Genomic DNA, 10,572 nt, shown 5'->3' on the forward strand with positions numbered 1-10,572 from the left:
TACTGAAAAGGTTTGCTGAACAGTGGGAGCAAGAGAATGGGAAAGGAAGGGACATGGGAGCGCAGGAAGGGGTCCCTTTAAAGTCTCGAAGCCGTCGACAAACAACAGACCTCAGATATGATCCTCCTGTCCTGTCCTGTCCTGGTCTGTACTGGATCTGTTTAGCCAAATGCAAGGGCCGATAATATTTCACAACAGACAGAAAGAGACTAGAGCATACATCGATTGAGAGCACTGGCACTGTAGGAGAGGTGGTCATTATGATAGTGGAACAAAAGCATGTTTACAATGCTGATGGTCCCACAGTAGGAGGCTTATTGGAAGCAGCACAGTAGATAAACACCGATTAGTGGCTCTAATCAATTTTCAATATAATCAATTTAATCAATATAATCTTTTACCAGACCATAAAACTGTAAAACAACACACACACACACACACACACACACACACACACACACACACACACACACACACACACACACACACACACACACACACACACACACACACACACACACACACACACACACACACACACACACACACAGTCAGAACAGTCCTTTCAAAAGAGACATGCATTGGACTTTCACATGTCTGCCCCTACTACACTGATTTCCACCAAATGGATTTTTTACAGAGGTAATAGAGATTTAGATTCAATCATAAATGATCTTAAAACAAAGCCTTTTTTCAAAAAACAATCAGATGTAAGTGTATATACACTATATATACTGTTGGTGTCAGTGTTCTAATCTAAACAACTTATACAAGTTATCCCCCTTAATTTGCTCAAATAATGAATTAAGCAAGCCTTGATAAGCTCTATTACTTTTCTCAAATTGTGTAATTAGAGAGGTTGTGGTGAGCAGAAGCACCTGTTTAAACATGGCCCTTGATGTTAAACCCTCTGGCCATGGCCTGTTTTGAAACCGGAGTGGTGAGTCACTTCACAACCACCCCCCCTCAACTGAGCCCTCTCGGTTAAGGAAAACAGATCCGGCCAGGCTTGCTGGGGGGAGGGGATGTAGAAGAACACCGGAGATTGACACAGCTGGACACTGCTCCCAAGGACACTACGGGACTCCACATCCTGCCAATGGGCTTCAAGGTTCCCATGGTGACCTCTTTCTCAGCAATTGATTTGAGAGGCAAAGGGGGAGGGGGGGGGGGGGTACTATCAGAATTAAAGGAATATGCTTATCTCTCCGCCCTCGTAATTGTAAGTGTATCAAATCAATTTGTCATGTTCTTTAAAGAGAGAATTGAAGTGCAGAAAAGAACTCCTCAGAATGCCCATTCCTTTCCCAACATGAGAGAGAGGAGTGGGCTGTAAACATGCAAGGATAGATCACAGATCACTGTCTGTGCATAGCAACTTCACTCAAAATAGACTGCTCAATGTTCAGGGGTTTTCCCCCTTATAACTAATGAAGTGAATTGGATTGAAGTGCATGAAAACAGCTCATGGGAATAAAGGCTGTGCTTAGTTTGTATGAATAATAAAAGCTGTACAGATGTGGTGAACACACCCACCCAAGTCACAGAAATGTACTTCAAATTCTTTCAACAACAAATGTACCCCGTACCCAACCCCTCCTCCTATTCCCGCCAAAGGCCTTTAGGGTTGGCGTTGTGCAGTTTCCTGAAAGACTGCCTACCATCTCCATGACAACCATTGCCCTCGACACCAAAGGATGCCCAAGGATGCTGACACAAGGGGCTAATGCAACAGTGGGTTTCTTGGATTTGGATTTGATTTCTTTAACAATGAGTCAATAGATTAATTACAGTAGAGTGTTTTGCAGTTTTCAAGACTCATGGTTATATAACATAGAACATCGTTATAAGGTTAGAACATGGTTATAGCATTAATTGCGATAATGCAGCATGTCTAATTATGAGGCACCAGTCACACAGTAGGCTATGTAATTGCAGTTTGCATTCTAACCATTTACCGCTAGATGGGAGTGTTGGTTGATAAATGCATTCAAAGTTAACTGTTAACAGGAAACGTATGAACAAATGTATAAAAGGTATAAAAATCCTTTTGAAAAAGCAGATCTACAAGCTCACAATGCCTCATCGCGAGGCATTGTGAGCTTGTAGATCGGCTATTTTCAAATGGCCGAAATGTATAATATAGGGCTGAAGTGGGTATAATGTGCATGTTTTTGTTTTGTAACAATAATCAAAATCTACAAAGTAACTAGTAAGTTTTCAAATAATTGTAGTGGAGTAAAAAAAATACTATATTTGCCCCTGAGATGTAGTGGAGTAGAAGTAAAACAAAGTATTGAAAATTAGAAATACTCAAGTAAAGTAAAAAATGCCTCAAAATTGTACAAGAGTACAGCAGTACTTGAGTAAATGTACTCAATTACTCTACCACACTGGACGATGGCGGCTGATCAAGCTGTGCAGGGAGTTCCTCCTTCCCTGTCTGCTAAAGTGGTTGGGTAATGATGACAGCTGATTTATAAAGCTTTTCATTGAATGATGTCTTATATTGTGGTTGACAACAATAGTGTACTATTATTATCTGACAACTCTGTGATCATAGTGTCTATGTAAGCAGCAGTAGCATTAGCTTAAGCTTGCTAGCAGTGTTGTTATGAATCAATCGGCCTGCGGATGATTACAGTTCTGATCATTATGTTAGCAAGACATTTCTTATAAAGCAGTGGTTTTCAATCCTTTTCACGGCAAGGTCCATATTTGTTCGGCATTTGAGCCACGGATCACCATTTGATGAGATTTAGCCTCTCAGACCCTAGCCATGGTTCACATGACGCTCGACGGTCACGGGCGTCATGGCGGAACTTCAACCTGGTTTTGGCACTTTCTCCATCTACATAAACGTTCAGATTTCAAATATAAAGTGCTTACCCCATGGCATCGGGTGTGTTTAAGTACCCGTATCTTCCGTATTGTTCAATAGAAAGCATTTTAATCTGATTGGCGGCCATTTTCTCATAGAGTTATAATGTATCAGAGTGCAATACACCTCCCAGCCGATAGAGTCGCGTAGTTGAAAGCATACAGAAAAAATAGCCAGTATTAGCCACCGATGGGATTAAAATGCTTTTTATTGATACTATGGAAGATACGGGTACTTAGACCCACCCGATGTAAATTGTAACATCCGTGGCCATGGGGTAAGCACTTTATATTTGAAATCAGAACGTTTATGTAGATGTACGGGCTGTATGGAGAAAGTGCCAAAACCAGGTTAGCTCCGCCATGATGAAACATGACATGTCATGATTATGACATGTCATGTTTCATCATTTCAGGGCTACTCAGACCCAAGACTTAGAATATTTTGTTATCGTTGGATAAGATTTTGTCCACAATTCCATGCTGTATTGATGTTGGTACGTAACATTGGATTTGGAGAGATAACAGCCAAACTTTGATCAAAATAATAATAATTTAATTAAGTAATGCAGATGTTTAACAATAATTTAACTTTAGCGTAAAATGAAACCCAAGTCGACCTGTAAGGGTCCAACTCTCAAGAGTTAAAGATCTATAAGGGTCCATTTTGTTTACCATCTCTTCCATCATTTAGCTGGGGACCACCTAACCCCACCAAGGACCACTGGTGGTCCCCGGACCACTGTGTATAAAGCGTCATGATTATAACATTCATTGCTGATGATGTGTCCAGTTTAAGTTTGATATACAGGGCTGTCAGTAAATGTGGCTCCGATGTCTTCACAGGTCATTTGCTTATTTGACTGTGAGAGACAGATTGCCGACCATCTTGACCAAAGTTATAGACACCATCCATCGCCACAAAAACAAGTTTTTTGAGGAATATGGAGAGGTAAGAGCTGTGGTGGTAGGTGACATGGGTCCACACATTGGCACATCATTCGTTTAAGTTGCCCATGCGGATACAGGAATAGTGGGCAGCACTGGGCACCAAGGAAGAGTGGGCACCTCGATGTTTGGCAATTCCCCCCAAAATGTTTTTAAAAAAAAAGAATTTAGAAAATGGTCTTAAGTAATGTAAAGTATACATGATTTCAAGATGCTTATTGTCACAAGGATGTACAAGTACCTGCACTGTGAAAAACATAGGTTGGGGGTGCTCCATAATACACAGAAATAAAAATGGTACATAAATAACAATACTAAACTTATCTAAAAGGTGACAAACAGTTTAAAAGACCCAGATCAGCATATAAGGCCGTAATACCACAGAAAATGTTTGTCAGACTGCTTGTGCTGGCTTTGATACCCTGATACCTCTTCCCTGATGGCAACAGTATGAACAGACTGCTATGGGGGTGTGTGGGGTCCTTGATGACCCTCAGGGACTTCCTGACGCAACGCTGGGTGTACAGCTCCTCCAAACTGGGCAGCCGACATCCTGTGATGCGCTCGGCTGTGCGCACCACCCTTCTCAGAGCCTTATGTTATGGTCCGTGTCTGTGCAGCTCCCATAACAGCTGGTGAAGCTGCTTGTCAACAGGCTCTCGATCGTCCCTCGGTAGAAAGCCCTGATGATTTTTTAACTCAGGCCGAACTTCTTGAGGCATCGGAAGTCCATATAGGCGCTGTTGTGCCTTTGCGATCACCACAGTTGTGTGTTCCTCCCATTTGAACATGCACGGTTGATCATTATCATACCTAAATTTACCCTTCAACCCTGTCTAAAATGACTGGTTATATAGGTTTTGTAGCATTTGTAGAAATATTAGGCCTTAATTGTCAAATGTTCTAACATGTTCTAATCATGTATACTTTACGTTACTTAAGACCATTTTCCAAATCTTTCATGCTTTACCATTTTTGAACAAAATAGCTTATTTAACATTGAGGTGCCTACTCTTTCATTCTTCCTGTTACCGCCCATGCTACTTAAACCCTATTGGCTTCCGCAGAAGATAAACCTGACCGAAAGCCGTGTTTAATCTGAAATATATATTTCCCACAGGAGGGTATCCAGGCAGAGAAGGCGACGATTGGTCTGCTGTCAAAGCTAAGGAATGAACTGCAAACTGACAAGACAGTCCTGCCCTTGTCGGATGGTCTGAAAGACACAAACTCATGGAACCTTTACTTGCAGAGACATCAGATTTTACAAGGGGAACCGGACTCTGTCAGCTGGTTCAAGTCTCCATGGCTCTACGTGGAGTGTTATATGTACCGCAGAATACAGGAGGCCCTTTGGCTCAAGTGAGGATGACGATAATGACATTAAATTTAACTTAGATTAAAATAAAAAGGTAGATTATCTATTGTCCTGGAGGGAATTTGTTTCCACGTTGTGTGCATTGCCTCTTGCAAATACAGTATACATCATACATCCACACATACCAAATATGAGCTAATATGCTGAATATGACACTTGGTTAGTTGGTTTATTCATAGGATACCCATTTGGCCCATGGATGTCAGCTAGTCTTCCAGTTTTGGGGTCTGTTTGTACCATATACAGTAGCTCATCAGGCTTTTATTACAATTTAAGTACAGACCAGAGATAAGCAATGTATTGATAACGGAGGACCGATCATATATGTTACTCTTGATTTATAGCATACATACCTTTGTGGACATTTATAAAGGGATACATTCGTTATACTGTTTCCTATATCTGGACACTTTAACTGTGTTTGTGAAGTGTATATCATGTATCCCAAATAGCAACCAGTAATTTGAACTATTGTCCAGAATGTTTTCAAGTAGACCTTCTCAAATTGATGTTGTATAGACATAATTTGCTGCTTTGCTACTTTATTTTATTTAATTCCAATTGTTTTTCTATTTCTCCTTTCTTTACAGTCCCCCCATCAGTGACTTTGATGTGTTCAATGAAGGAAAGACTCAGGGTTTCTTTGAGTCTCAGCAGGCAGTGATGGGTGTGTGTACATATCTGCATGGCCTCTACAGTAACATGGAAGTACTCTCGGAGACACAGCTGATGGAGCAGTTCTACAAACTGTTACAGGTGAAAACCTCAAATGTAATAGTTCTGTGGCAGACTGGTGTTCTAGACATGCTATATTTCTTACATTGTAAATTGATGTTCAGAAGCATTTTCTATAAAACCCTAATTGTCTTAGATATTTCATAAAAGCTCAGGTAAAACCTCAATCTGCAGTTTCTTCAACTGGCTGGCTATATGTAGATTCTAGAACTGCAAGAACATAGATTTAGAGTGACAATCCCTAAAAATTGTAATTCTACATATTGTGCTAATTCATTGGGAAACAGCACTAGTGTGGAGGACTCCTTTAACTCTACACAAGTCACAGATTGGGAAGGCCTAACAAAAATATCAGTTGGGAGATTGTTTTTGCTTTAATGCCTGTGTTAGTAATCCTGTTTTTCAACACACATTTTTGGGCGGTGCAACCGCCCCTATATGTGAGGTTTGGACATCGATCCAAATTGCACCCCCCCAACCCTGCGCTGTGATTGGCCACCAGTGTACCCCCCTAACCCTGCACCGTGATTGGCCACCATGACTCTATTCAGGACTGTGATTGGCTAGAAACACATGACACATGTGCATATCCCTATAAATACGCACGCACACTTAAAAAAATCACACCTGTGTGAAGGTAGCGGCGCCTTTGATATATTTTGTCATAGATATTTGTTTCTACTAGAGAAACAATATTAAATCTCTGTCAATTTATTTCAAGGCTTCCATTGGAAGAATCTTGGACAGATAAAGTTAAATTGAGGATCTAACTTTAAATAACTTACCTAGAAGGAGACTTTAGCCAAATGAATAATAAAATGAAATTATTAGATATTTCTAGATATTACTCATTGTTTATTTAGTCATTGTTTATATAGACATCTAATTCTATATTCATGACATCATAGTGATGTCATGAATAGTAACATAGTGATGTCATGAATAGTGACCAATCAGAACGTTGGCGCACCTGACCAATCAGAACGTTGACGCACCTGACCAATCAGAACGTTGGCGCACCTGACCAATCATGACATCATAGTGATGTCATGAATAGTAACATAGTGATGTCATGAATAGTGACCAATCAGAACGTTGGCGCACCTGACCAATCAGAACGTTGACGCACCTGACCAATCAGAACGTTGGCGCACCTGACCAATCAGAACGTTGACGCACCTGACCAATCAGAACGTTGGCGCACCTGACCAATCAGCTCTATACCTAAAGGTATAGAGCGGCTAGCGCCGCTAAAAAACACTTATGTGTTTTTTTTAAGTGAATCACTTCCATCACTGTGATGACCACTGTGACCACACCGCCCACTTCACTCTGGGTGTGATTTTTATTGTAATTTAGATAATTGTTATACGTTAGACTTCATATTTATTAGATTTTTGATGACAGTCTTACCCTTGAATAGTTTGATTTTCAATATGGTGATAAGGAACATGGACAACAGTGTCCTTAGTTCCTTGTACATCATATAGAGGTATCGGCACAAAAGCAACTAAATAGTACACTAGAATGAAATGTCACAGTAAAGCCCATTTCTCCTTCTAGGTGTCTCTGTGGGGAAACAAGTGTGACCTGTCTATCTCTGCTGGGCAAGAGAACTCTCAGAAAGCAAGTCCCATTGATTCTCTTTCTACCCTCCAACCCTTCATCCTGGTAGATGACTCCAACAAGGTATGGTCGGCACTCATATCTGCTAAGAGGCCAGGAGAGTCCAGCACATCTACCCCAGGCAGAGTAGACATTGTCCTAGACAACGCTGGGTTCGAACTGGTCACTGATCTGATCCTTGCAGACTTCCTACTCTCTGCTGGTCTCGCCCGTGAGGTCCACTTTCATGGCAAATCCATCCCCTGGTTTGTCTCTGATGTCACTGCAAGTGATTTCCAGTGGACCATCCGACAGACCATGGCAGCCAATCACAAGTGGATGTCCAAAAGTGGTGTCCAGTGGCAGAGCTATGTACGGGAGGGTGTCTGGTCCTATCATGACCATCCGTTCTGGACACAGCCCAACGAGTTCTGCGACATGGCAGCCGATGCGCCTGACCTGTACACCACTCTGCAGGGAGCAGACCTGATACTGTTCAAAGGGGACCTCAACTACAGGAAGCTGACGGGGGACCGCGATTGGGACCACGTGGTTGCCTTTGAGACGGCGCTGAGGGGTTTCGGGCCTGCCCCACTGTGTAGCCTGAGGACTCTGAAGGCCAACATACAGGTTGGTCTGCAGCCAGGTCAAGGGGAGAAGCTAAGCTCCCAAGATCCAGACTGGATGACCAGTGGCAAGTATGCAGTGATTCAGTTCTACAGCCCACACAGAGAACAATAAGACTGGTCATGGGAAGGCACTGGAGAAGCAGGCATTCAACAAAGTTACATTGAGCAGCGTAAGCAATGACAGAGAGCAGTTAGTCTGTAAGCCATAAGATGCAATGGTTATGGAGATATGGTTCTTGCCTCGTCAGACCTAGAAATATGTCATGTTTTTGTTAAGGCAGTGCCAGCCAGGTTCACTAATGATTTTCCCGTCATACATCTCACTTACAATCTCATCACTTTGAGACTGACAGGACCTGAACATTGGAATATTCTTTACAGTGGCATTTTATACAGAGAAAAAACAAGATCACTTTTAAATGTAATGCTCTACTATATTGAATTGTAATGTTTACATATTTCTGCTTGTGTGGGCAGGAAATGGCTTATTATACATTGAATTTCTTTTCCATTCAGTTCTGTTTAGTGTCTTAAAACGTTTTGCTCACTGTCACTGAAAAGGCGTGTATGAAAATGTGTACCCCACAGTGTATACAGTCACCTTTAATATCACAACAACACTCATCATGAGCTAAATTGATAGGTTTCCTAATGTGAAAGATAGAACGGTAGACTGTCACTGGGGCAAATTAAAGACTAATATATACTTTGTCGCATGATGATGTCACTTGCCAAAAGTAACACATTTACAAGTGAAAAACGCTTAGCATCTTTTGCTTGTTGGCAAACAGTGTTTGTCTGTTTTATAAATAATAGCAACCCAGACCTACAGTATGTATCTCGATAAATAAAGGGTGGATGTCTCAGTATCCAATAATATGTTATGTTATCCAACTCATAATCAGCACTAGTACCTCAGTGGTGATAATGAAGAGAATTCTTCTCAGTGGTACAAAGAGTAAAGTTTCCAAAATGGGCTTAATTTAATTGATTAATTGAATTAGAATGATTGGTCTTCGTTTCTCTCCACAGCAATCCTTTCAATAAAGAGTATATGGTGAGTGCAGTAGAATGAACAGTTTCCATTAAGAAAATGATTAAATTAAGCATAACACTTGACCCATTTAAATTATTTAGTTGAGTTATCATCAGCGTGTCAATATTTTGGGGGAATGTGTAAAAAAATTAAAAACAAATAAAATAGTTCTGTCAGTAAGGCCACTTGTTTTGTGCATGACATGACATGTCCTGAAATTGTGTTGTTTACTGAAGACACGTATACTGTAGCAATGAGATGGGAGAATGAAGTCTCGGTGCAAAGTGTTCATTTTCCCTCTGGGTTTGCAGTTGATTGGTTGCTTGTTATGCTGCACAATTTAAGTAATGTTTTGTTCACAAATGGAGCATGCTTTTCTCTCAGTGAAATCTTTTTCATTTTATTAAGGTCACAAGCTATTTCATTTCTCTTGTGATGCTTATCGGGGAGGTATTTAAATGAAAGGTAATGTGAAAGGTTTTTTTTTTGTGGGTGAAAAAAAGTTAAAGCTCTATATTCTCATGGTAATAATTTCTATAGAGTGTTTGTTCAGTAACGGGTCTCCTTGTCTCTCCAGCTCTCTTAATAAACAGGGGAAAAAAAACATTTTCAGGTGGGTTGCCAATTTTATCCAATCAGGAGAGAGTACCATTTATCAGCTAAAATGTTATAGTGTTACAGTTTAAAATGTCTGTTAATTTCTTTGTGTCATCACTTCCAATTTAATTTGTTTATCCTGCATCCTGTATGAGTTCTCTCTCCTGATTGAACAAAATTGGCATCCCGATGTGGAAATGCATTATATGTTTAGCTGGAAAGGCAGCTGAGCCCTGTTACTGAAGAAAAGCTCCATAGCAATGATTACTCAGAATATAGAGCTATATTTTGAAGAAAAACTAAAACGATTGACTTAATTCATTATTTGGTCAATGTTTAAAAAAAGGTAAAATGTCCACATACCTTTATTAGCCTTAGATGATACAATGCACTTTTGATTGAAAACTAGTATTTCCTTGTACTATTTTATTTTTGTGGTTCATCTCGCAAGGTCTACATTTGACCTTGACTTATAGTCTCAAAACATGCAGAAGGAATTCCTGAAAACCACTTACTTGGAACTTTAGTCCTGTCAACATGACCATGCATTGCATTAAAACCATACTTACAAAATCTGTTTTTCCACTCTGTTTATGTAGTGTTCTATTGGATGTGTCCATCACTGATAACGTAATGATTGACTGACTGATATATTTACAATTTAAGGTTTTGAATTGTATGTGTAACCCACTGTTCATGCAATGCTAGGAATGTATTCTTCACGTATTCTTTACTTACTTACTTTTTTTTAATTAATTACCATC

The 10,572-nt window shown here is 40.3% G+C and overlaps 1 protein-coding gene across 1 annotated transcript; it reads left to right on the plus strand.

Annotated features, from left to right (window-relative positions):
- The first annotated feature begins 2,398 nt into the window (after window positions 1–2,398).
- Window positions 2,399–9,794, plus strand: armt1 (acidic residue methyltransferase 1). Its single transcript, XM_084081864.1, has 5 exons — window positions 2,399–2,459; window positions 3,727–3,832; window positions 4,949–5,190; window positions 5,797–5,962; window positions 7,505–9,794. The coding sequence occupies exons 1-5, from the start codon at window positions 2,401–2,403 to the stop codon at window positions 8,285–8,287; spliced, it is 1,356 nt and encodes a 451-aa protein (XP_083937990.1). The 5' UTR covers window positions 2,399–2,400; the 3' UTR covers window positions 8,288–9,794.
- The last annotated feature ends 778 nt before the right edge of the window (window positions 9,795–10,572 follow it).

The sequence above is a fragment of the Gymnoscopelus microlampas genome, assembly GCF_963454915.1.
Source record: "Gymnoscopelus microlampas genome assembly, chromosome: 16".
In the NCBI taxonomy this organism is placed as follows: Eukaryota; Metazoa; Chordata; class Actinopteri; order Myctophiformes; family Myctophidae; genus Gymnoscopelus; species Gymnoscopelus microlampas.